The following is a 27,886-nucleotide window of genomic DNA, read 5'->3' on the forward strand; positions in this document are numbered from 1 at the left end:
AGCCTGTTTTATACGCATTCTGTGCCTTTATTGCTAGTTGTTTCTATGATTTTACTATATTTCCGCGAGCTCCGACCCATTCTCTTATATAACATCCTCTGTCAAAAGATACTTTTTCACACGCACATTATTTATACACCACTTTACGCCTCCGCTTCACCAAGATTACAATCCCCGAGCAGTAAACTCTTTTAACAATTCGAAATACAGTTCAGGTTTGCGCCGCGCTGCTTCGATGCCAGCGTCACTGGTCAGGAAGTGACGTTTTCACAGCGTAGTGTCCACGTAGCGCCTCAAACATTGACGACCGCAGGTTTTCGTACGTCAAACAACACTCTGTAAATCGTTCTCCAGTTGTGCGCAACGTGAGTATCGTGTTTTCATCGATTGTTCTTCGATTTAATTAAAAAAGATTCACACCGGCCTCGGCAGTGAAATGGTTCTCGTTCCGTTATAACCTGTAGATTATTTTCAAGCAATTAACGAGTCGGAAATTAGGTATCCGTGCTTGATCCACTGTAAGTGAAACAGTACGAACTCCGATTCGTATGTTTCTCTGTATCACTATAAAAACACACGCGACGCGTACATCTTCGCCTTCGCCTTCAAACGTTCTAATTATAGGAGTCTAGGGTACAGCTGCATTTAGATCATTGCAAATTTCATAGCACCAGAAATATATATATTTTCAGTTCTACAAACATAATGGATCAGGTGAAGAAACTCACAGAGCCGGGACGGCAGTTCGCAAAGGACAGTATCCGCCTTGTTAAACGGTGCACGAAGCCCGATCGAAAAGGTAAGGTCCCGACGAAGTGGAGTTGCACAAACTGAGACTTACACGTACGATTACTTTCAGAGTTCCAGAAGATCGCTATCGCCACAGCGATCGGTTTCTGTATAATGGGCTTCATAGGATTCTTTGTTAAATTAATCCATATTCCAATTAATAATATCATCGTGTAAGTAGACTAAACACACACAACCCTAATTTCATCGTTTGGGCAATGGTATTTATATCGTGGCTTTTATGTTTCAGGGGTTCGTAAGCTCAAGTTAAATAGGTACAATTAAGGTTCCACGAGACTATTTCCCCACCTTCCCCCCATTGTTTCCTCCTTTTACGCGTCTTTATTTATGAAATAAAGTTATGTATTCCATTTTGAATCGATCATGATTGAAATATGAGAAAGTGTGTGTATTATATTATAGTGAATTTTATAATAAAACGAGAATGTAAAATCTATCCTTGTTATTTATTTTATTTACAAGTAAATAATAAGTTAGGTGTTAGTATCGAAGGCACTTTTATTCGAAGAATAAGATTTTCCCCTAGGTCGCAGAATGATAGAATTTTGTCAGCCATTTTTCTACTTAAAATTCAAGTTGTATTTCTCCTAAGGAAAAATAGCTGTCGCATGGTAATCCATGGCCAGGTACTCAGTAACAAAAGGCAATAGTACGATCTTGTTACAACAAGTAGAATCTTATATACTGTTCGCTGTGTCGTTATTCAAAAGTTACTCCGTACTTATCCTCTAGAAAGACTGTTCAATACACGTTACTAATAAAACGATGAACCTATGAGCCTGATACTGTGCGGCGCACAGTATCCGGAATTTTAATAATGGCAGTCATGTATTGGATAGCAAACGTAAATATTAAAATACATTCTACACTTTCGAAACGACTGTAATTTTGACAATTGATAAAGAAAAATGCAATACTTTCAAACAGTCGGCGTATTACACGTGGCGAAACGATTGATTAATTAATTAATGCTTAAAATAAGTCTGTTACAGATCCAATGTTTAAATTCTTTCGGTACATCGATAACATTAATAAAAACTCTACTGTCTCCAGATTTCTTATTTTTCTCTCGAACTGTCAACAATTAAAAAAAAAAGATTCATATAATATATACTATATAAATATAAACTCCGTTTCAATATGTCTGATACTATTACTTGCGGAATTATGCATTAGTAAATAAACGTTGATAATACATGCTTAACATGTGTATTAAACTATTAAATACTCTCTTCGGGCAACTTAATAAAATTTATATAAAAAGCGAATATGTATATATATATATATATATATATATGTATGTATATATAGCACCACACGTGTGTGACTGTTACGTGTTGACGATCGTCCTGCACAATTACAAACATACTAAACGTTCATAGATGCTTAACCCATTTATACCTTGTATCCTATATATAATCCACCCACAAGAATATAGTCGTAGAAAATTTACTTTCACAGAAAATAAATCCGCATTCGAAGTCCATCGAATTTGTCGAAGAAAATTTCGTAGTTTGTACAGCGTATGCAGGCATAAATGAGTTAATCGTTTTAAATCACATACTGCGAAGAACAACTAGCTAGAGGAAGACTTTGTCTCGCTTCCGTCTGACGGAAGTGGAAGAAAAATCTTCTCCTACGTTAGATCAACTGGCGGTAACACTCCGTGAATGAAAAGCATTTTAGTCCGTGGACTCGAAGCATTTCACTATTAAACTAGCTTTTATAAATTGCAAGAACGCTTAAGCGTAGCCCAAAGTGCATTTGCCATGCTCTCTCTCTCTCTCTCTCGCCCGCGCGCGCGCGCACTCTCTCTCCATCGATATTCGCGTGTACCAAAAATATAATCCCTTATTCTTTCCTCTGACCAATGTCTCCGATGGTTCTTTGGCATTCCCTTGTATCACTGTCACTCAATATACGCACTGCGTGATTAAACAATGAAAATTTCAACGATTACACGATCAGAGTCACGATATACTGGCAGAATTGGGTATCAGAAAGTCAATTTTCACTGCAAACGCACAGAGGGAGGGTAACTACCCACGAAATTGAGGTATGTCGTTCGGCTCTTCTCGTATTAATGGAACATTTAATCGGCGTGTAATTAAGTGTTCATTAATCGTTAATGACGCGCGCGTCTATATATATATATATATCTTTTCTGTATATCTATATATATGTGCGTGTCTCTGCGAGTGTAAATATATATATAACATGTAATCTGTATATAAAATATGCACATGTGTATAATATTAAATATCATCCGATTATTCGTATAATTATAAGTATCCTTTGAGCGCGTCTCGCGATCGCGTTCCAACACGCGTGATAGTCGCGGTCAACATCAGACGACTTACATGCTCAATTACACGAGTTACAATCTGCCTCACTGGTGAATCGAGAAACAGTCACGTAAAAAATAACGGCACTAACGCGATGCGATTTATAAGAGGCTCTCGATTCTCGCTCTTAAAATAACGAAACGTCTTAGCGGTGCTCGATGCTCATCAGAGTCGGCAAATTTCAATTTCGTCCAGATCTAACGATCAGGAATAACGGCTACACGAATACTTTGAATTGTATCAGAAGGCATTTGAATGATAGAATAAATCATTCCTTATTCACGAGTGATACTCACTTCGCTTGTAAATTCCAATGAAATTGATTCAAACAATGCTGAAATCTGCGAGTCATCGCTGACCCGCGTTATGCACCGTAAGTAAAACTCGGTTGAAACAAATCTCCGAGTACAAAGTGTTTATCACACTTCAACGCGCTCGCGAGTTTCGCAATTCTGCTCGAGCACCGCGAACATCGTCCGTCTCTATCTTACATTAATCGATTACATTAATTACACCTTAGAATGTCGCAGTACTTATGTTCAAGGAATTGGTTACTTACGTTCGAGAAAGGATTACTTTCAAGGAATGTCTTCAAGCGTTCTACGACGAACGTTTTGAGTATAAAGGGGCGTGTTAAAAAAAAAAAGAGAGAAACACAATAAAATAAGAAGGGAGGGGAAAGAAGGTGAAACGGGGAAGGCGCTGGTATAATAATCAAACTTACGAGCTACAGACTTGCGATTAAACCGAGAAGAGAGGAAATCCAGGAAGGTTCGGCTTATCGGGACCGATAAGGGAGACCCAACAAGTAGGCATTTCGCAATGAGACTATATCTAAATGCCTTCTGGGCAATGTCCTCGCTGGCTGTCGTCGCTGTTCCCGTCCTCTAGTGTCTTTTTGGAATGCATACGACCATTTCATTACCCCTCGGCGAGGGTAGGCCCGTTGAAATGTAGTAGCCACTGAATATCAGTAATTGCCAGAGTATTAGCTGCTAACGATTGCCCCTTTTTATAGGCAAAAAACAGCTACAACCATTACGCTTCTGGGTGGTTAAAATTTAAGTAATATTCCAGTCCTGCAAGGGGCCACTGTCTTCCACGTGTACTACTCCCCTTACTTTATTTTGTACTAATTTCCTCAGAGACTGTTGCACCATCAGCGACCTACGTTCCAAGAATTATCGATACCCGTCGACTCCTACATTCTACGCCCGATTCCATCCAAAGAGCACTCGTCCAGATCACGACGCCTCTCCTAGTTAGGCCGCGTCGTGCCTCCGACAAACCGGAACTTCCTCGATGATCACTCCGAAACATGGCGTGGCAGGGATTACTCTTATAGAATAAAGCTACTAGACCGCGCAGCCGGCGTCCGAGGTTGGCACGTAGGGGCTCTCCTGCCTGTAGAAGTCACCCTCGTACTCCTCCACCTTCACCGGATACTCCGTCACGCAGTTCTGGGGCTGGTTCAACGCCGGCGGGGGTTGCACAAAGTTCTCCTGGTAACTGGGCAGGTGCACGGGCTCGGCGTACTGCTGATAAGAGTTGTCGGGGCCGCCCTGCTTCAGGCAGGTAGGCCCGTGCAGACTCAGCATGTCCACCAGCCTGCGCCTCTGCGTCTCCAGCTCCTGGATCTGCGACTTCAGGTCGTGGTTCTGCGTCTCGAGGATCTCGGACTCCTGCACCAGGATCACCGTCTTCTCCCGCTTCTTCAGCCGACACTTGGTCGCCGCGATCTTGTTCCGTTCGCGCCGCCTTCGACGCCTCTCCTCGTCCTCTGGCGTCAACTGCAAAGGAGAGACGAAGAGCGTTCAGTTAACACGAATACATTCGCCTTGGAGAGACTCCAATCGGCACAATTCGTTCACTGGGGAATCGTTCGCGAAACACACCCCCATCCCTCGGTATTTGTACTCGTTTCAGCATCGCGAATCGATTAGTAATAGTAACAGTCATTGATATGGGAGTTTATATCGCTTGGAAGCCGTGGCTCGAGTTGGCCACCGGCGACCAAGGCCAGAGGGGGATAATCCAACCGATGAAACGAAGGGTTACTTTCGGGGGTAGCACCGAGGACCCTTGAAATCGATGAAGACCGTCGACTTACAGCGCAATCGCCCGACGTCTGTACCGTTTTAACGGTTTTAACGAGAACAGTATGTGAGGATTTCTTACTCCACCGCGGCCGTTGCTGTTCCCCGACTCGTCGTCCTCCTCATCGTCGGCGCTGCCGTCCTCCCTCTTCGACTTCTTCTTGGTCTCGTCCCCGCTGCCGTTCGCCCGCCTCTTCGTTTGCAGCGTCAACTTCAACCCTGCAATTTTCGGGCGTGAAACCGTCAATCACGAACCGCACACCGATCAGTAAACAAAATTAGGACATACTGTTTGCTCATGAAAGTGTCTTGGCTGTTTGAAGAATCGAATATGTTTGGCCAAGTCGAGAGATACCGAGGCAAGCGAGATCCCTTTCTAAAACGAAGATTTCTAGTCGAAGAGAATCCTTGGAGTTCGGTGGGATCGTCGGAGCAGGATATCAATGGTCGTGGGAGATTATTCCTCCAAGCGCACGACCCTTCCAACGGGCCCTTCTACGGGGTGGGATCTCGCGATTCAATCCGGATATACCACTTTTGCAATTGACAATAGAGGAGAGCACGGCAGAAGGGAAGGTAGAGCGCTTCAACGATGCCCAACTTTCTATGTGTTCGTTTACGTAAGCAGCCTTATAGCAAGCTATTTCAGAAGCAAATGCTGAGCAGCAGTCCGTACTCGTATGTACGCGTATACTCCGCAAACGTCTCTCCCTGAGCCAATTCGGTATTCAAATCAGGCACCGTTACGGCTCAACCTTTTCCTCCGCGCGGCTCCAACCCGCAAGCCCCCGTTTCAAACTGACTAATACCCGGATATTCATAAATGTCTCTTCGATTCGAAAGCAGCTTCGCGAGAATTTACGAACGGAGGGGTTGAACGGTGACAGCCCCTCCGCGGTATTAGCGAGCGTTGTTGCCGGCCTTAGGGGCCAGAATATTCGGCGCTTAAGAGGCTGACGAGGCCGGGCTAGCCTTGGAGCATCGCGGGCCCCGTGAAACAGGAAACAAAAGAAAATGAGAGGCAGGAGACGCGAGATCCCGGTAGGATATCAAGGCCAGCACACCACCGGATGGGTACCTTCTTTAATGAGCTGACTACAGGTGTGCTGAACGCTCGGTGGGCTCGGCTCACCGCTGCTAGTCGAATCCGTACGGTCCCTGCTCCTCTCTGTCGTGTAACCCTCGAAGGGATTGGTCATGGCGATTAGGGAGTTTACGATTTCCGGTGTCCTTGGCGTGACCTCGGCCGCCGCGACACCGAGAAGACCCGCGGCAGCCGCCGGACTAGGATTCACGTTCACATTCAGGTTGTACATGGTCGTTTATATCACCATTTAACCTGGAACAAGAACAGACAGAGAGATAGAGAGATGAGAGAGATTAACGCCACGGAGGAAGCGGAGGTTCGTTGGAACTTGATGGGTAGCGTTTCTGCTACGGTAATTAGGAAGTCTGCTGGACCCTTTCCTCGGCATGCTGGGTCAACTTTCATTTCCTTTATCGAACTGTTTCGTTACTTTCCGGAGACACTCGCGTTCAGATTCGATGGGCAGGGTGGAGTAATTGGTACACGTAACTCTCGATCCGCCCGCGAAGATGCGGAGGGAAGATATAGGCTGTCTGGGTAGGCAGGACTGTGTACGTTCGCCGGGGCGAGATTAAGTTTAAGTAACGGAGTCTTTCTGTCTCGTCGCGTCGCAGCGAACGCTTCGTTCCCTTTATTGTGCAGTCTTCTTTCCGGGGAACGAGGGGTTTATTGATACGGCCTTGATACGCCGGCTATTGAGCCGGGATCAATGCGAGAACAAAGAGGAATTCAGGCTCGGAATCGTTGTGGCCTGATAACGAAACAGGAAGCCAGAGATCGGTATCGACGCCGCCGAGTGTAACCGACCTTCGCCGATTATCAAGGATTGCGGCGAGTTACATGCGACGTGCACGTGGTTCAATGGCATCGCCGGTGCCAAAAAAAAACACCGTGATAACGATGAAAAATAATGATTGAAAAATTATTTAAATATTCGATGCGAAGCTACTTCGATAAACCGGGGACGATTGTAACACGTTAAATATCTCAAAACATATGATTGATATTAACACAAATTTTGGATATACGAGGAAGAATGCCATTTCGAATACACGCATCCATATCCTAGCAGTATAGATAGACAATAGACGTGTATAGCGAAGAAAATAACTTTTCCACGCCCTAAAGTAACTTTTTCTTACTGATTTAAAATTTTAATATAAATACCTACTCCCTTTGCAAGTACGTGTTTTTTCTTTTTTTTTTAATATTTAATCTGGTCATTTTTTAAGTAATACTGATCGTTACTTATCACTTCTAAGTCTCTCGTTAATCAAAATTTATAATTTAAGTTCGAAAGCCTGGTCGGGGGCGATTGTAACATCGGCAGTCGGGTTCGGTTGTACCACGACAAAACCGAATAGTGACAAAGAACATTAACAATATTGTCTTGATTGCATGGAATCCTATAGCACAGCACAAGCAAACCAAATGACAAATGGCTGCAATGTTTTCTATTGTTTTCTATTTCTGCCGGAATTGCGACACCGCATAATTGGTTATAAGGTTTTACTTTTATCATTTATTATTACAATGAATATCGATAAATATTTTAATTCCGTGAAGTTAAATTTGTGCTATTATCGACTCCAAACAGTGTTACAACTGACCCGGGGTCAGGGACGGTTGTAACGCTTTCTCCGCTTCTCATTTTTTATTAATAACCTGGATATTGCTTGACATACAGCGAGCCTGATGTGCCTCAATAATGTCAGATAGGTAAGTAACATTTTCGTGTAAAAACATTTGTTGAAACTGTAATAGTTCTTGCGTAATCGCATTCCAAAGTCAAAGTGTTAGTACCGCCCCCCGTCTGCCCTACCTGTTTCAATCGACGGAAGAATTCCCCTGAAAATTCCCTTCCATATCTTGGGCCGAATGCTCCAGGCTCGAAATGGATCGAGGAATACCTAATGGAACATAGCCGGTGATCGAGAAACGATCGTCGCTTTCCGGTAACCTTTTCCGCGTGGCCGAAGCGTTGCGTAATGGTGGATCGACGGAACAAAGATCGTGAAAATAAAGAAGCGCGATCCGCGGGACGCGAAAACGAATCCGGCATCGCGCGGTGGCGGGGAGGAGGAGCGGCGCTAAAAGCTTGTCAATGCCCGTCAAAAATATATTTTGACGTGCGAGCGGTTGTCTGGCGTCCTTTGAAAAGAAACTGTGCGTCCTCCAGCGGGCTAGAGCTCCTCCGCCGGGCTTGTTTTCGGGCATCGAATTCTTCGGCTGCGCCTTCACCGAAGTTGCCCAACGTCCTCTCTCGGAGGACCTCCTCTCTCCTTCTTTCTCCTCCTCTTTCGGCGAGACTGCCTGGCCGCGCGCGCGCGCCAGTGTGCGAAGTCCCCGTGCGTGCACGGCGAGATCGGCATGTGTGCGCGCGAGAGTCGCGTTTCGTAAGAATTTTATCGTTCCGTATTCGGAGCCTAATGCCCTTGCAACCTCCTCCTTCGTAGCCTTCTATGGTTCCTCCTCCGCTGTTCCTCCTCCGCCGCCACTTCCACCGCGGGCCCAGCCGTCGGTGTTCGCGGTCCCGTGGGCCGGTTACACTTTCCAGCGGCGAAAAAATCCACTTCCCTCGGACCGGATCAACCATGGGGCAAGCGCTCGGAGTCAGAGGCAACGACAAGGGCCTCCTCGCCCCAGGCGTACCCACTGACCTATATGCCGCGGAGGAGGATGCCTCCCATGGCACTACAAAAGGAGAGAGACGGCTGAAACTACGTGGGCCCCGAGATTTTGAGTTAAAGATCGCGGGCCTTTCCAGGCCTCCAGTCTTCGAGATGAGGATCTTCAGTTCTGGAGCTGTGGGTCTTTGCGCCTGGAGCTGGACGACCTTAAGCCGTGGAGCTGAGATTTCGAGGCTTTCGTTCGTTTTCATAACTAGGATTCTTTATCGAATGCGACGCGTCGAGCAGATGATCCGGGAGAATTATTATCTTTGACGCAAGGCATCTGATCGCGGACACCGTATCGGCTGTTTCTATTTAAATTTTCCTCTCGATCCCCACCCGTCGCGATTATAATTCGACAGATTTATCGTGTGTCGGGAATGAATGGATTGATTCGGTAATACGAGGCAGACTCTTCTTCGTACGGATTGATAATCGTTAATAAATGAGTTAGTGTTGCTGTTTCCCGTCATTTCAGGGACATTAACCTTCAACGTTTCTAATCTCTCCGTTGCCGTGATCTACGAGGACGGTAGGGATAGAAAGGAATTTATTATTTTACCTGCTATGACCGAAATATGATAATTTCGGTTCCCTTATGCTTTCCTTAATCCACAGGGACTTATCGCTTATCACTGATAACGGACACGAGTAATCTTTTAAAGTGCAATAAACGTGTGCTCTAGAGGTAGGTTTATTATCGAATTCGGGCAAATATAAATGGAGATAAGGCAAGGAATATTAATCGTACGAACTTACTTTTCTTCTAAAGACGTTGCACTGAAATTTCAATAACGCGAAATGTGAGGAACTTCAAACTGGTAGTTTTCTCTTTTTCTGCAATTATTCTCCTACATTCATACTTTCCAGGCAGGAAGTAGCAAGTTTAGTGAATGAACGAAGTGAACAGACGGAGAAGTGAAAATACCACGACGAACTTTGGAAATGGGAATAACGAAAGAGCAAGGGTTTCGTGAATGCGTCCAGCGAAGCAGAGAGTAAAGGAATTCTTGTTCCATCGTTTTCTCTTGTCACTGTCCCTCGCGTATTTATTCCCACTGATTAAACGGAAAGATGATAGAGAGGATAGCGACGATGAATCTAGCGAATTGAGGCCACGAAGCGGAAGGAGGAAGAACGTTTAGATTTTGAAATTGTGCTACGAAAATAGTCGCGAAACAAAGCGATAAATCCCCGAGCGGAGCTAAAATTCGCAATTCTCAAGATTCCTCTCCTACTTCTTTCTTAACCCGTCGTGGTCACACCGGGTGTACCGCACCCCAAGCAATTTTCTTGCAGAAGTACATGCCTTTGGTAATATTTCTGTAAATTTTTATATCTTAATATGAAATTTTAAAAATTCGGTGAATTTTAACAGAAGAAAATCACTTTTTCCCCACAACTATTTTCTCAACTACGAATTTCATCGTATCAAAAATTTACATTTCTAGAAAAAGACTGTTGCGAATGTACCTGCAATTATCATTTAAAAGTTAGAAGACCAATTTGTGATTATAAGAAGGTGCGATCGCGAAGGGTTAAAATCCACTACAGTGCTCGAATACGAATTGAAAATAATCTCCAGCTGGAACCTCACGTTCTTAACCCACATACACCTACATTCTCCAATCGTTAATTACCCAGAAGGAATATATTCCAAGTCCCCCCAGAAGATTCCTCGTCGACGGAGATCGTGAAACGGAGGTACAATTCAGCTGACTGAATATTTCGTGATCGTAATCCTGATCAAGGAGCATCGATGCCTGCACTCGCCATTGTATAATGGAGCGTGGAATTGGGACCAAACAGTGCGGGGAATAATAGAGAGGGTGCAACACAGGGGGTAGGAATAACGCAATCGCTCGGTTGTGTAACGTGGAGGGCGATGCAACAGATTGAAATAATAATCGGAGGATCGAGTTTGTTTGAATGGGAACAGGTGTCCGATCGAAGCCGTCGCCGCTGCACGCTGTTAAACGTATAAATAGAAACCGTTTGATTTTGATGTGTGCTGCGGACGCTTCGGTATTCGCTTCGATTCCTCGCCGAAAGATTCTCGAAACAAAGCCCTCGGCGGCGCCGGACTAAATCCAAGATATGTATCCCGAATCGACTGAACTTCCAGCAGTGGCGGATTTAACGTGCGGACGATTAGCAGTTGCTGCCTGGGCCCCTACCCAGAAGGCCCCCTAAGGCCCCCCCAAAGAAATTCTGATTTTATCCAAACACCATATTTTGCCTGGACTACTATTCTTAACCCGTTCTTAGTAAACTACCTTGTCATTTTTCCGAAAAATGGGCCCTTGTACAGAAGGCCCCATCTTCAAAAAAAAAAAAATAAATAAATGATTTTATCCAAACATTATTATATTTTCTGTATACTCATCCCGTTTTTAGTAAACGACGCCTTCCTTTTCCCGAAGAAATGCGCCCCCAAGAACTTTTGCCACCTGGGCCTTTTCCCTTAAATCCGCCACTGACTTCCACGCCACGATTATACCTACAGTGGCGGGCGAAAGAAAGTTTACAACTTTTAAAATCGTCGTTTCGAAAAAAATGCAATTGGTCGGAATAGCAAAAAAAATTGTAAATGTCTTTTTTAAACTTTTTTCCTAAATTACCGAAACCCCCGAAATCAGTGATTTCCGACCATATTCTGCGATCTTTAAGCGTTTATAGCTCGCAACGTTAACCGATTTTTATGAAATTTTAGGCATGTATATAACTTACTGCAATCTACAAACCGGGTTTTTGAATTTTCATTACAGGCTCATAAAAAAAGTTTAAAAAATGACGTCCACTATTTTTTATTGCTATTCCGACCAATTGCATTTTTTTACAAAACGAGGAAACACGTCACTTAGCAAACTAATCCTCCTAGCTTCTAAAAAAAAAACACATGTCGTTTGGACGAATTCTAAAAAAGTTACGCGATTTTAAACGTTGTAAACTTTCTTTCGCCCGCCACTGTGTACCGCAACTACTGTAGGTAAGCCTCGCCACTGCGTCGGAGTGCTCTTTCGATGAAAGATTACCGCACAGCCACGGACAACTTGCAATTTTCGTCCAGCAATATCTTCGCGAACGGTAATCCTTATCGTCCATGGACTCTTGTCATGTCAAAACACAGCGTTATCTACGGTTTATCTGATAGACCGAATTCAGTTGCCACAATAAGCAACGGCGAGGCAGAGCGGCGGGAGCGCAGGGAAAAGGATTCGGAAACCTTGCTCCTAGAAAACTAGCTGCTAATTATTCGAATTGGTGTGCAATCAGCTCGGTTCTTCCCCGGCGCCGAACGGAATCGCGCCTGCGGCCGGAAACTTTATCGAGTTTATCGCCTGATAGTACGGAACCACAACGCTCCATGTTGTGCAGCCTGGAACTCGGGGCACAGAGGAACCCTTGTTGGCTTTTCGGTGGACCGTTCACGGTCTCCAAGTAATTTTACACCGACAAAGGGGGGGGTAGGAGTTTCTGGCTGCTCATCGATGGAGGAGATTAGGGAAGTGTTTGATCGACGGGGGTGTTTATGGCGATTGGCCTCTCGATATGCGCTCTGGACTTAATCGGGCCTCACGGAACTATTGATCTTGCCTTCCACTTCTGTGCTAACTAGCTTCGAGCACAGGCGGCAGAGAATTCAGTGGCTTATCAACGTGAACGCGGTAGAAATAATTTCATCGGTTCATAAGTAGTCCGTCGAATAATTCGATATTATTGTCAGTCTATCCGCCATTCTGAAGTCAATACGAATCCTCGAGCCACTCGGTGTAAAAGAGTTTTCAGAGGAGCACAGAATTCCAGCCACATAAATCGCCTGTAATCCGAACGCGACTTATCCTCCGCTGTGATTTATGTATACTTCTCACGGCTCGCCCGCGTGGAACGTTCTAGGTTTAAATCAAGCTTAAGTCGAACAGTTTTTGTAGAAGAAGTTACAGTAAAAGAGTCTTGGGAGAAGTAAATAATAACTGAGGAGCAACAAAGAGTAGTGTTCTCAAGTGGAACAGAAACATTCGCAAAAATGGGAGACCTGGTTGGTGGTTATTAAATTTAATAATTTTGTAATTTACTTTGAAAAGAAACTTGAAGCAGAAACGCGATTCTACTCGATTTTACGCAGAATAAATTTAGCAGGGAGCACTGTTTGAAATTTAGATGGGAAAGTTGAGTTTATAGTTTTGCAAATCTACAGGGATAAAGGTGAACCTTTGACCTGAATTTGCTGGTAGAATTTGGAGCGCCGTGCGTTTCACCTACGCATCATTATACGCGGTATGCACTAGCTGTGTGCAAAGTTAAAGCTGATTATACCACGAATCGACTGATATTCTCGACTACACGTTGAACTTGATCCCATCGTTGACGAGAATCGCGGCACATGTTGCGGGGGAAGGGGGCCGGGCAGAGGACGCGGAGGAAGATTAATTGCCAGATGGTCCGTGCGCGCGAAAGGCGAGATATCGCGTTGCCGGGATTTTCGGAGCATCTCGCGTCGGCATTTCGTAAAGGGGTCCGTCGATATATCGTTGCTGACGCGTATTTATGACTCGCGCATGACGGTCTTAACCGAGCTGATTCCCAATGCACAAAGCGGTAATTAAAGCTGCGCGCGCGCGTGGAAAATCTCGCCTCTCGGTTGAAGGCATGCACTGAGCGTTGCTCCAAGCCACTCCGGGAGTGATAAACTGCTCCGAAAGCGACAGCAGAAAGGGAGATTGAGATATTGCAGGTGAAATCGTCGTGCGAGTCGAAGGAGGCGAGAGAGGTTGATGGAAAAGATGAAAGTGTTAAATAGTAAACGTTGGAAGAGAAGGTAGGAAAAGATTGGAGAAGGGGCTGAGAAAGAGGCCGTGGAAACGTGGTAGAGAAAAATTCGAGAGAAACTGAGAGTGGAAGGATATAAACGAGGGTGGGATGTATGCTACCCTTCGATGTTAAAATACAGAGAAAGAGAGAGAGAGAGAGAGAGAAAGGGGGAGAGAGCATGTTGTGTGATATTGAAACTGAAAGGGGGCCAGAGGGGAGGAGGCTGGTATGTACTTGGTACCAAGAGAGAAACCGGGAGAACATGGTACCGCGATTGGAGGAGAGAGAAGGAGGACGTGGTACCGAGAGAGCAAAGGAGCTTGCGCAACCGGTGCCCATCTGGCCAGAAAGCTTTTATCGTGCTTTTTCGGTACGGTCGTCGACATAAGCGTGGGCGGCCTAATTCCTACGGCTGTCGTTTCTGCAACGAACGCGCCCGATCGCCAACAGGGAACAGAAAACGATTTCTCGTGTATCGAGGGCCCATGAAACTCCTACGAAACTCCCCGCGATCAATACCCTACTTTACGAGCCTCGGTCCCGAACGAGCTGAGAAAGTGAGGCACCTTCGACGGCCAGAGGAGAGAAGAGGAGGAAGAGAAATCAAACTGTTTGGAGGTTTGATCAACACGGGGACAGTGAGATACATTGTCGAGTGCAGCGGGTAGAGTACGGAGTCTAAGTCGCTGTTTGCTGGGACCATGAACGAGGTATTTGTTACAATAATGGACTTGGTGGTATTATGTACGCGAGTGGTTCGGTTGCTTCGCGAGGAATTCGAGGGTTACAGAGGGAAGTGGGTTCTTCTGGGGGCGATGGGAAAGACACGTGTTTCTTGTGGGAGTTCTATACCCTCCTCGTGTGAAAAGAAATATGGGTCTCGCTCGTGGTTCTGAGGATGTTCAGGTAGCAATGATCACTGAACCGTTTAATTTGGCTTTTATCGCGAATGGCGATGATCCTTGTGAACTAATGGCGGGGAACAATATTTCCTAAATTTATTCGCTCCTGAGGGGGGCCCCGAGTGATTTGCAAAGAGAATGTTAATGTCCACACGTGACTGGCTGCGTGTAAGCGCACGTTGCATCACTGAACTTATCGTGCAATAATATTCCCGATACGTCGCACAACGAACATACATTTCCGAAGGACTAATGTCTCAGATAGCAATGTCTCCGAGCCTGATAAGGTGGCCGAAAATTGATAAAGCAGGCAGCATGATTGATCTGCCTGAAAGTCGTGACTCCACACACGTTTCACAAGCATGGAAATAACGTAGGGGCGCGAGGTAATGAATGAAACGCAGCCACGGACAATTAATAAACCAGATAACTGCTCGTCTACTCCAATATTTACTATTTCCCTTATCAGCATTACTAGCAAGCCTTTAACACGCTTTCAGAAGCTTTTAAGTACGAGTGACCAAGGAAAATGGGGAACTCAAAGTTTTCCCCACCGCCCCTCCAACAATATTTCAGCAGCTTATCAACGAAAACTCGAGGCTCGACGATTCTGCGCGATCCTGTTGCCCGCGAGATCGGTCAGAAATATGATTCCCGATGTATATTCCCGCGAGAAGGTCGCAGTAAGTTTCACGGAGCGCCGTTTAACCGCCAATTTCGCCAAGTTACGACGCCTTTTTTATAAACATACCAGCGGGACCGTGTGTTGGCAGTCGGACTGGCTGGACGAAAAATCGTGAAAGCTACGATGGCGGAGAGGCAAGGCCGTCGTAAAAATCGCACGAGGGGAAACGGCGATAAAGCACGAAGCCGCTGGAAAACGATATGCGTTGGCCAGGTTAGCGGAGGAGAGAGATTTCGACTAACAGAAGGCGTGCGACGAAGGTGAGAGGTCGAGGCACGGGCGTGAGTTTGAGACGCCGGTGCCCCGAGGTAGGTACGCGCTTGTTAAACTGTTGCTTTCGATCGCTTTCTAAAAACGCGAATTCCGTGCACGAGTGACTCGATTTTTCGCTGAAAGGTGCGCTATAAAGTAAAAATCCACGCGCAGGTGGGTGCAGGACAACGCGAAGGTGCTTCACGTTTGAGATTGTAATTTGAAAGCAGCGCGATTCGGTGGGCAATACATTCTAAAGGAGGAAGATAGAGGGGACCTGAAACGAGCCTATTCAAAAAGAGCGCAAAATCCGTTTTACACAGCGGCGTAGCGGGAACTGGAGGGAAACCGAAACACAAAGAGGCCACGATGGAACAGGAGAGTATTACGGCGCTATCTGACCCAATTATACCGCTTTAATTACAGCGAATTACTTTACCGGGCCCCTGGAGCGTGACGGCTACAGCTTGCCCACAGATCACCACGTTTTACTTTTACGAATTCTTAATCCTTCGCATGGGGATCTCTGGCACATAAATTGAAACGTCTTCGCGTGAGAATCTGGACTTACTAAATATGCAACGTACTCTGAGGAAACATTGGCATGTTTTTGGTACATTTTGCTGTGTAATCTAAAAATTAACATTTTTCCATTTGCTTTAAGGAACTGAAAGCCACTCTGAAGCCACTAACAAAAGACCAAGTTAGGGATTTTTTTTTGTTCGTATAAATAAAAATATAGGGCTCGGATTTTTTGCATAGTTTTAAAACTCGCAAGAAATTGCTAAAAATTTATCCAATGCTGTTCGAAGGAGACGCGAGAAGTGAATGGAGCAGGAATTTTCAAAATCCAGTGGAATCGCTCCGAAACCAGTTTCCTTTTAGAAGCAACTGGCGCCGGAGGCTGGCGACTCGGCTGTCGCTAAATGTTTAACCAGCAAAGCGTGAAAAGAAGCTTTTCCACTGCATAATCGACGTTTAAGGCGCACACCCTCCGACGAGCCCAGGGAAATGCAACGCGCGCGCCGATTTTCTCACTCGCGACACACAAAACGGTCATAGACAAAACGCACACGACCGAGCGCCGTATGTAAATTACATGGCCGGCCAACGAGCGTGTTGGTCGCGTTACTGGACAGGAAGCATAAATTTCGTTACGACCGCCAAACATAGTGCGGGAAGAGTGTGCGTAGGAAACCGCCAGGACCGTTCGTTTCGTGTTTCCAGTAAAAGGGGTGGTCGATCGCTGACGTTCGCCGAGATCTATGGAACTTGGTAGATGCAACCGATTCACCCACAACCTCCTCCGTTTTTTTTATAATTTATCCGAGCAGAATCTCGAACCTGGCTGAACGAACGTAGGTGATTTGTATTTAAGTTCCCTTAGTTAGAGGTATAAATTCACAGAAGAGTGATGATAAAAATCGAGTGGGTGCTCGAGGCTGCCACCTCTAGGTGCCCTCCTGTTGTTCCTGAAATTTTCCCCACTATCTGAGATTTTCCCATTGAAAAGATCCATCGACGCGGTACACGCCGGAATTACGTCTCTGGTAAATCCACCAGCAGGCTCTGATATCTCTGGATCAACCGCAAACAGTGGACGCCTCGGTGTTCCTCGGAAGCGAGAGTTATTAATCTTTATTCCGTGAACCTTTACTCTATTCTCGCCGCTCCGCCATCGCCGGTAACTTTCCTGGCAATTAGGTTTATCGTAAAGTCGATCGCCGCTCCGGATCTACTCGCGCGCTCTTCGAGGTTGGCTCGTTGAAACGAGAGTTAAACTATGGCCTGGAATCCCGCCCCTCCAGAACGATCTTAGAGGACCGTTTCCGCTGTAAATTTGAATAGTCGCGGGGAATTATGGGTGGTTTACGGGCCGAAGAATATTCCGGGAGGTTGCGCGCGCGCCTTCTTTTGGAGATGCCCCTCGGTTTCTGTAGAATTCCCTCGATACACATTGTTCGATTGCGAAACAGCGCTGGCGGTTGCTAGCAAAGGTGACACACGGCAGAGTCTCGCTAGGGATTCGTTGTGACACCGAATGAAATGCTCGAGAAGAATGTTTCTGCGGACGGAGGATCCTTCTGTCGCTCGTTCAAAGAAGTCGCTTTTAACCGGCGTAGTTATGTACTTTGGGGACGCTTCTCCAGTCATTACAGTGCCTCTTGAATCTCAATTGCCGGCCCACTCCTAGCTCGCCAGGTAACTGTTCCGTGGCTAGGAAAATTACACATCTTTCCGAGAAACTTTGGAGCTCCTCGGCGCGTCAGGCGGTTAGAAACTCGTGCACACCCCTAACTGCCAACTGTCTGTACCCATTTCTCCGGACACGAATTCGCGCCCGTATGTCGGGAATTCGAGAACGATTTCCCAAGAAGGGGGAAGGGGACGCGATGCGGGTTGGGGGAGGCATCAATCCCCATTAATTCTTCCTTTGCCTAACTGTTTCTTCGAAAGGTTGCGGACGACTGAGGCAGTCCAGAAACGACGGGGCAACGACAATTCGAACACTCCGATCACCCGGTCGAAGACAGAGGACTTTCAGATAAACTCGATAAAGTCGGCGCTACCAAACACGAATTTTAAATCGGTCGATTATTTTTTTAGTAGGACTTCCGCGGTTTTAAGAAAACGTAGGGTAGACGCGCCATTTGTTGCCACTTTAAGGTATTGTACCAGTTTTGGCCGCTTCTTAAAAAATATAATATTTTTCCGTGTAAACAATAAATGTAATATTTTATCTTATATTTCTGGCGGTATACTGAACAAAATATTTATGATGTGAAATTCTCCACATAATAATGATCTGCAAGCAGTTTAAAAATAAGATACTTATACGCATGGACAAAAACAGTGCAATTTGCCACAAACGGTACATCTACCCTACTTTGAGAATCTTCAGGCGATGTACTATCAAAATGGGGTGCACAGTCCTATTAACAAGTTGCGCGGGCTAACAAACGCCTATAACAATCGGGTTGATTTTTTCCGCGGTACACTAGGTACGTTTAAAAATCACCTGCTTGGTTTGCTGCGCAAAAATTCTGTCATGTATAGCCCCTAAAGAAGTATTTCTCCTTTCCGCCTGGTCTCACGTTACTCCTTGTTAATTTTAATTTTAGCTTCAGCTTTTTTTCAACTTTGTTGCTGGTTTACTTATTTTATTGTGTTTCTATCTTTAGTGTTAGTTGTTGCTTCAGTTTAAGTTGTAGTTTTAATCTATATGTGATCCTTCTTTTTAAGTTCTTATCATTGTAAACTAAAGGGGACAATACCCGTCAAATTATAATAATAATAATAATAATTATAATAATAATAATAATAATAATAATAATAATAATAATAATAATAAAATATGTTATAAAAGAAATAATTTTTTTTGAAAATTTTAATAGGAGGATCCCCTTAATCGCGATGAAAATTTGGTCCCGAGATTCAGTGGCGGATTTAACCATTTCATCCAAACACTATATGTTTTTTTATTTCCCACAGTTTCCAGGGTGCACCAGAACGTTTGCCATATTCCTTAAATCCGCCACTGTCGAGATTACTACTCGAGAATGATGAACGATACCCACGGTAAACCTGCGCAACAAGCGACTACGTACACTCTACTCACTAGAGTTTGAGGTTTAAACACGAATTACTTCCGAGGAGAGCGCGAGCGTCTAGCGTGTGGCGTTTTCGCCCAGAAGCGATTAACCACTTGAGCATCGAAAACGCGTTCGAGGATGGTAAATTGGCCGGCCCGCGAATCGTGGACGGTGTCAGCGACACCGGGTCGCGTTTGCACGCGATTTCTCGGCAGCGCTGCAGAAGGAGGACTGCTGGGTGCCTCGTCTCGAGTGTCTCTCCCCGTTCGGTCGGGGACCCAAATCGCGGGGAGATTTCGCGGAACCATCGACGCGGCTCGCGAACGAGCCAAACGCGAGAAGCTTGGGATCGCGGAGCACGTGCGCGATCGGCTACGCATCGAAATCCTCCTCTTCCTCGCGCGGCGGACCCGGGGGAGGGGGGGTGGAGTTACGTAACGCTACGCTGGCAGGAATCCTACCTCTGTGCAACGTCGATGTTCACCATCGATATTCCGCGGGCAGAGCGATAAACAACGGAGGGTGACGCGTGAAAATAGACGCCGCGGACGGAAATAACTGGCAACACCGAGGAAAAATGCTGCACGAGCAACAAGTGGAACGTGGCCCGCGGGGATGCTGCGAGCTGTCTACGGCGGGGTGCAAATTTAATGCGACCATCGCTGGTGAATTTTCGGCGAGCCAACCGGGCGAATTCGAAGCTAATATACCGCGGTAAAGCTCTGTCGGTGCGCCGTGACGCATCAAGGCACGCGTCCCGGGTGCGCGAGGGAGATCGTAAACGACGCGAAGGAGGGGGATAGGCTACCCTGGGAATAAAGACGTTGCTAGCGAGACAGTTGGATTGTTATCGCCTGCTCTACGATCCACGAAATCTCGTTTCGTAAGAAGGCCGGCAGTTCGGACCGAGCTGGAATTATTATTAGCGGTATTACAACTACGCCGGGCGTTATTTACTATCGCCCCGCGTGTCGTCGTTCCGCGGGCGTCGCAGGAGGCAATTTAAAAGAAACGAGCCGCACGCGCTGCGCGCACGGCTCTCGGTGGAACACTTCGACCGTCGCTTTGATCTCCGCTGCGAAGTGACACAGATTTGTTGCTACTTGTCGGCGATAAATTACGAGCATCATAATCGCGCCTGTCGTTGGCCTTATCCCGATGCAACGCGACTCCTAGTAGAATCCGCGCCGTTGGAGAACCCGCGAGTCTCGGGGGCGAGAACTCCGGCCGCTTGCGAATACGCGCGAATGGACCCGGCCACGGAAATGCGGATCGGTAAGTATCATAAGCGATCGCTGCGTCGAGGGTATGGATATCGAGCTAACGGTGGACATTGATGCCAGGATGCGATATTTCGATACACCGATATAGGCGCGAGGCATCTGTACGACCGCACGATACGGCAACGAAGCGTTGGCCGAAAAGCGGTCGAGCACACAGGCAGGGCTGATTTGAATCATCCTTTGCTTATATTTCGGCTCATTACTTTAATTCCCTGCCACCTGATGTTCGAGGTTTAAATTCGTTTCCTGATTTTAAATGTAAGCCCGGCGATATATATATATGGTTACATTATGCGTCACAATAAATTTCTAGTTTCTTAATGTTAGTTAGTTTTTAATCGTTTAGTTAGTTATTTAGTTATGGCTAGACTTCTAACAGTATTGTACTGCAGCCTCGCCATTTACTTCGCTTGTCTTCATGTATTATTTTCGTCTCTGGATGTGTCAAGTAATAAAGACGAATATTAATAATAATAATAATAGTAATTCCGTTTGTAAATTAGGGAAGTAAATAAACAAGATGTTTGTAAGAAGTCACCGTTTCTTTGGGTCATTTCGAGAAGGAAGAATCTTAATTGCAACATGCTGTTGGTAACGAGCTTCGATCAGGTGTATTCGTAATTAAAACCACCCTAATTACGCTAATCGCTCGTGCCCGTAGTATACTAATCCGCCATTCACGCTCGCAGGCAAGCGATGCAAATTTCTTGCGCGGCGTGCAAAAACTTACGGAACTGTATCGCTCGCCCGGAGGGAACACGATTTTTGCATTTCTAAAGATACCACCGCTGCCACATAAATTCTGCAGAATTCTGTCTCGTCTTAAAGATCGCAACAAAGTGCCGTCCTGAAACGTCAGCGGATAAATGCCTGAATAAACGCTCGTTATGAATGGTAAATTACCGCGATTTGGTGGAGTACCTGGTCGACCGGTATTAATTACTCGTATCGCGCGCGTTCGGCGTTTCTCGCAATTCTCGCCGCTTGTCCGCGAGACAAACCGACGCTAGAGAAAATTGCTCAAGCTCGCGATGCTAGCGCGCATCGAGTGGACCCCGAAATTTCATTGACGGCCACAGAGGCAGCGATTCGCGAGCCGAATCCGTGTCAAAGATGGCGGATATTAAAAATGCAAATGACCCGCCGCCCACGCGAGGCAGGATCAGCGTTACGGCGCGGAATCAAGAGATCGCAGGTATGCGTCGCGACGTATCGCATTAATTCCGATCGACCACCTCGTTTATATTAATAAGGATCGCCGGGTCTATTCTGTTCGCGCCCAGCGCAAATCCTTCCTCTATCGCCATTTCTCTGCGAATGCGTATTAGCATTTTAAATTCAATCGGTACATTGACGCCCTTGAACAATAATGGCCTCCCCCACCGGGGGCCCCCTTTATCCCCCCGGCCGGCCTCTCGCTCTTTCACCGTGACAACTTGCAAATCCAGTTATATCATCTCCCGACTTTGTAATCAGCTGTGTGTAAGATGGTGACTCGAGGAGCCAGCCAGCTCGCACGTTCGCTCGCCCCTCGCCAATAAATCAGCCGCGAGCTTTTATACGCGCCCGCCGTTTTCCCTTGACCGCGGTAAACCTTAATTGAGATGCGATCTTTTCTCAGGGAGCCGTACGCGAGCTCTGCTGAAAAAAAGGCACCCGTGCGCCTTTACCTTTTCACTCCTAAGCAGCTGTTAGTCTTCGAACCCGCCGCAATTCTATTCGACTAAGCAGAGGCAGAAGCTTCTGTGTTTCGAGTAATTTTTATGCAAATTACTCCGTTCACCGCGACGACGATGATTAATTTAAGGGATTTAACGGCGCAGCTTCGAGAGACGGGCGAAGGCGACCAATTAGGCGCGATTTGCATGGAGAAATGGCGCGGAGTCTAAGGCAGAACGAGGGGAGAGAAGAAAGGCTCGATGAAAGCGAGATAAAAGGGGTAGGAGAAGACGGAGAAGCAAGGCTATTGGTCTAGTTGCAATATTCGCCGGCCTTCGGAGTTATGGAAATGCGCACATTATCCAGCACACGTGCAGATCCTGTATGGGCGAGTTTCGAAGCCGTCGACGATCTAAGAATTAAATGTCAGTAAGGTCATGGTCGCGGAGGAGCGAGGAATCTCTCGATGAGGTCCGACCTACTCCAGCGATAATTACTTGAAAAGCATCGCGATAATGCGCGCCGGGATCTCTTCAGAAATTCGCCTTGCCCGACGGGGCCTGGAAATCGTGGGCGACTGTAGATCGCCATAGAGACCTCGAGGCGCACGATTTCGAATACCCTGGCCGATGCCTCGGCTCGAGATCCAGCAGCGTCTATTAAAACGCATTCTAAATCATCCCGTTGCCATAGATCTGCGGTACTTAATGCCGTTTCAAGGTCAAGTTGTCCGAGGTCATTGGATTCGACCGATAATGAGGATCCGCGCAGCCTCGTTTGCACAAGAAACCGCGTGCCCCTGTCTAAGAGACGAAGAATCGAGCTGCGCCGATCGCCAATGTTTGCTTCCTCTGTTCCTAGCATTGTCTTCGCGACGAAAGAAATTTTTTTGGCGGCAGGTAATGTCCGGCGCTCCTCGCGCGAGCTGATCTTAAAAAGATACAACTGCACGCGAGTAGCGAATTTGTTCTCTCGCTTCGATCTGTTCTGATGCGGCAATCGCGTGAGCGGCAAGGATTATCAGAGAAATTCTGCATTCCTCGGTGGGAAATAAAGAGGAGCTGCGACGTGCGAGAAGGGTTGCAACCTTGCGACTGATGCTAATTCCCGGCGATAGCGCCGAGCGAGTTGCACCTCAGGAAGATCGACTCGAGCGAACGCGAATATAAGATTATTGTTGTATAATGGTTATCAGCCGCCGAGGAAGTTTACAAACGAATGTAAACATTTAAGGTTCATGGCTTCGCGAAGGCGAGTCTCCGAGAAGATTTCATGCGAGCTGGTCTAGATCCTCCAGTTCCACTTCATTGTGGCAACGAAAATTCTCTGTATCATTTTCATTAACCTGGCCGTGGCTTCGCGAACACGGCTAAGTATCTCCGGGCTATTTACTGGCGCACGGATACAGCAGGGGATGAAGACGGGGAATCAGAAATCCGAATGCTATTCAATGAAGAAATATGAAACAACGAATGACATAACTGGTAGTAAAAATGCAATAGAAATAGGGGGGAATAAAAATGCCACCGAGGAATTCGAATAAGGAGATCGATCGAAAAATATCTCGATTGCAGCGTTTGTTTTTCTTCGTACAAATATGTTCACTCCGGCGAGCATGCATTTCCAGTAAACACCGAGCCGTTCATAATAAACGTGCCCCACGCTTAAACCGCCGTAATATGAGGTTTTATGATTACGGTTATTTGTGATTCTACTTAACTCCACTTTACATGCCAATATAAACATTATACACTTTCATTTGCGTAGACGCACAAAGGAGAATGCCCGGCAACCAGCGGATATAATTCTCTCGCCGACGATTCTGTCCCCCGCACTCCAAAACATTTAAAATAGAAAAGGAAACCTCGGCCCGCGCAAGATGCGACCGCTAACCGAATATATAGTTTAACTTTCAAATGTTTAGGCTAAGAGAAGTATTGTGCAATCGGGAGCATCGGTACCGTGCGAGGACGCTATAGATACAGCCCTCGGTAGATTCGTGACAATGTTGCCAACGCTCTGTTTCGCTATATTTAGTAATCCGTAACACTAATCGCGCGGGTTATTGCGAGCGCATCCTCAGGTGTCATGAATTAAAACCGCCAAGAGAAATACCCAGCTTTCTTGTTTACTCCACGATACGAGGACGAACGTGAGTTCTTGCTCAAACAGAGTGCACCTATTTCGAATCCTATCGCGTGAACCGATAATCGACCGTTGCACGGCCAACTTCATATTCGTGGAAGCACTGCACACAGGAGTTACTACGATTTCTCTATACCGAGCTTCGGACTGAATTTCAGACGAATGAGAGTCAGTGGGGAGGTGTGCGAGTTGTGTATTGTGTTCTCCGATAGTGTTCTCGCGTTAAACCGTAAATCTAGGAGCAACCGTTTTCTTTGCGAACGACAGTGTACTCCTCTCGCGAAGCAAACGTCGCGTTTAACATACTCTTCTCTCGATCCTTGCCGTGGCAATACAACATGTTCGTAATAAAGCTCCGCTCGGTAGTCGCACGGCCTTGAATATAGCTGCGAACTCTGTGTTCGCGGTTATTTACGATAATTCTCACACCTGTTCCTCGATCTCACGAATTTCACTGGAGCTCGTGAAAACGGCACACGCGAGAAGTCGTAGCGCGGAGATAAATAACTGATTCGCATACGTACGCTGTATTCAAAGTCGATGCTAGCAAGGGAGTAGCTAAAGACTGTAATGCCACTAACTTGGTAAGCGTTGAGAATACTTGACAGCCTAATCGCCCGCGTGGATCCCGTCGAAATCCTCTGCCCGCAGCCTCGGTACAGCTTAATACATTATTGCACCCTCGTACCGTATTACAAGAATAGCCACGTACTAGAGTCGACCTACAAAAAGAGGAGCTTTATCACGCGCCGCAGAGAAGACGGTTGATGTTTTTTCACTCTGTCTACTGGGGGGGTCCTACCTTTTCGGTGCGAACGATAACACAGTGTCCCGGTACGCCCCACACCGTCTTCCTCCGTCGGCTGCCGGCGCACGACTGTGGATAATTCGCGGTCGCGACCGGCCTCGATACATACAGGCTATTCTTAGCGCCCGTCGTCACCGGGAACTCCTGCCATTGGCCACCGGTGGCGTTGCCACGCCGCGCGATTGGCCGAGCAGCCGGAGTACGCCGCGAGCACGGGTGCAGGCCTGGCTCCACGGCTGGGCGCGACTCCGCGGGCACGACATTTGTTGACATGAAACTGTCAGAATACGCACTCCCTTAATGCGCCGGCATTCACGAGGCGCTCACCTACCTATGACAATAACTTTTCATCCCTTTCCCTCGCTTACAGCAATGCCCGCTCGTAACGGCATATGTATCGCGATAGTACATTCCCCAAACGATCTATCGATCGAGCCATTCTCGTGGAGACAATTCGATATTACAGGGCTAATGAGCACTGCCAAATGTGCACTAATAGAAGCTTAGAAAAATTCTCTCTCACTGCCGCGAGTAGATTTTGAATAAAGTAACAGTTTTGCGTTGAATCAATGGTACCTGAAATTGGGAAAAATAATTTTTTTAAAAATTTGCATTTTCGGAATTTCGAAGGCGCGAGTCTTGGGCTCCACAGCGGGCGTGCTATGTACAGTTTTACTGTGTAATTAATTATACTATGTTGTAAGAGGAGGGACGTCTCTTTAAAGTTTATTTAAAAAAAAAATTGATTATTTCCTGCGCACAAACCTAATAACTGGAGCAAAACCCGTTCGCATTGTTACGGGCGCAGGTGAACAGTCGTGACCGAGGTGGGTGGGTGGAATTTATGGAGAATGGAAGCGACGGGTAATGGACGATCATTTGACGCGGCGCGCGCTATTAATTTGCCCGGAGCTTTCGAAAAGCCTTGAAGTCGGCCGACGCGCCTCTCTTCGGCTCTATGAAATCATAGATTTCCCGGCAGTGTTATTATGCGAAAATTACGCTCTAAAATTAGTCACGGCCCATTACCGTGCGCGTACGGGTTGGTCGAAAGGAGAAAAATAGGAATTGCTTGACACTCACACTTTTTCGATACGTATCTGGCCATTAGCGCTCGCGATCACGGCGATGATATTATGCTAAATGTGAATCGAACGATCGTAATGCGCGATCTGCCGTTTACGCGCTCCCCCCGCTTCACGGATGCTTCGCCTGTCTCTTGCTACATAAGCAGTCACATGTCACGTCGTAGATTCATCTTCGATTGCTTGTCCATGCGTCGGTCGATACATATCGCTGCGAAATCGATTTCTACGGAGACTTCGAGGAAACGCCACGCTTGAATAGTTCACGGCTCGATCATCGATACTTTCGATTGTCAGAGGCGGCAACCGGGTCAAAATGACATTCGTATTCAAACATCTAAAGCATTTAACCGTATCTCGCATAGGAATCTGCGTTAAAATCTACTTTCAAATTACATGAATCTCGGATTGAGGTGGAACAGTAGCGACGTCTAATGTCCGGCGCACGAATTAATAAAAAATGGCGACGTCCATGATTCAAAATGACGTTTAAGGACAGCTTTAAATATTATAAAAGTCGAGATCCACCTCCAGATTTGAAAGGTGTAATCGATTTAAACGATCCCAATTCCAGTAAAGTACGTATTCGCATTGTAACTCTTGCACGTTTCGAGTGTATTCAAGTCGTGTGCTTTTTAGGTTATCAATCTCAAAGGGAAAATATTAAACGAACAATGCGAACGTGCATTGGGACTAAAACCAGTGAAAGACTGGAAAATCTACGAGCTTCTAGACATCCCAGGTAACACAGCTGACTCCCTAACAAACGCTTTGTTACTTAACTATGCATTTACAACCAGGACTCATTTTTATAAAAAATCCATTCACCACTGACGGACAACGGTATTGGATCATAAAATGTTTAAAGGATTACTCGAGGAAGCCGTACAAACTGAATCTAGATGCCCACAACAGTTCGAGCGACGATGTACCTTGGTGGGATACATGTTTTGGGTATGACTCGCTACGAGAACCGAAAGAAAGGTGTTTGCAATAAATGGACGTGTAATATTGATTTCAGAAACTCAGGCAAAGCTGGAGTTATGCTGCCGAAACTACGCTGGGCAACATTGGGGTATCATCATAACTGGGATACCAAATTATACTCTGAAACGAGTAAGACAGAAATGCCTGACGAGTTGTCATTGCTCACTTCGTTTGTGGCGGAATCTTTGGATCTCGCAGACTTTAAAGCTGAAGCGGCAATTATAAATTTCTACAGAATGAATTCGACCTTGGCTGGACATACCGACCATTCTGAAGTCAACGTCGGCGCACCATTGTTTTCTATAAGTTTCGGTCAAACGGCGATATTTCTAATTGGCGGACTCACGCAAGACGATGCGGCTAGTGCTGTATTTCTACGAAGCGGCGATATAGCGGTGATGTCCGAGACATCTCGTTTGAGGTATCACGGGGTACCAAAAATTCTGCCGGCCGGTAGCGCACCCTGGGACGACGATGATTCGCATAATAATAAGGGACATTGTACGTGGGACCGCGATGACTGGAACAAAGCAAAAGCGTACATATCCGATGCTAGAATAAATATGAATGTAAGACAAGTGCTAAAACCTGGACAGCTAGCTTTATTGTAAGTTCTTGTACGAAATTTGTTTGTACAGTGTTATTAAAAATACTTATATCAATTA

The 27,886-nt window shown here is 46.2% G+C and overlaps 3 protein-coding genes across 6 annotated transcripts; 2 read left to right on the forward strand and 1 right to left on the reverse strand.

The window, feature by feature from the left end:
- Positions 1-214: 214 nt before the first annotated feature.
- On the forward strand, positions 215-1,246 carry LOC143376446 (protein transport protein Sec61 subunit gamma). The gene is made up of 4 exons (XM_076826778.1): positions 215-365; positions 693-799; positions 860-962; positions 1,040-1,246. The coding sequence occupies exons 2-4, from the start codon at positions 706-708 to the stop codon at positions 1,047-1,049; spliced, it is 207 nt and encodes a 68-aa protein (XP_076682893.1). The 5' UTR covers positions 215-365; positions 693-705; the 3' UTR covers positions 1,050-1,246.
- Atf3 (Activating transcription factor 3) lies at positions 1,238-26,342 on the reverse strand. 4 transcript variants are annotated; one of them, XM_076826772.1, is made up of 5 exons: positions 25,144-25,278; positions 24,923-25,063; positions 6,384-6,590; positions 5,334-5,470; positions 1,238-4,945 (listed from the first exon to the last, which is right to left on the reverse strand). In XM_076826772.1, the coding sequence occupies exons 3-5, from the start codon at positions 6,565-6,567 to the stop codon at positions 4,511-4,513; spliced, it is 756 nt and encodes a 251-aa protein (XP_076682887.1). In that variant the 5' UTR covers positions 6,568-6,590; positions 24,923-25,063; positions 25,144-25,278; the 3' UTR covers positions 1,238-4,510. The 4 variants fall into 4 exon arrangements, with proteins under 4 accessions (XP_076682887.1, XP_076682884.1, XP_076682886.1 ...); XM_076826769.1 differs by having other exon boundaries at positions 6,330-6,590; XM_076826771.1 differs by lacking the exons at positions 24,923-25,063; positions 25,144-25,278 and adding an exon at positions 26,233-26,342 and having other exon boundaries at positions 6,330-6,590.
- Alkb (alpha-ketoglutarate-dependent dioxygenase AlkB) lies at positions 26,255-27,886 on the forward strand. Its single transcript, XM_076826768.1, has 4 exons — positions 26,255-26,812; positions 26,874-26,976; positions 27,035-27,188; positions 27,256-27,886. The coding sequence occupies exons 1-4, from the start codon at positions 26,717-26,719 to the stop codon at positions 27,830-27,832; spliced, it is 930 nt and encodes a 309-aa protein (XP_076682883.1). The 5' UTR covers positions 26,255-26,716; the 3' UTR covers positions 27,833-27,886.

Source organism: Andrena cerasifolii, chromosome 14 (genome assembly GCF_050908995.1).
Source record: "Andrena cerasifolii isolate SP2316 chromosome 14, iyAndCera1_principal, whole genome shotgun sequence".
NCBI classification, from domain to species: domain Eukaryota; kingdom Metazoa; phylum Arthropoda; class Insecta; order Hymenoptera; family Andrenidae; genus Andrena; species Andrena cerasifolii.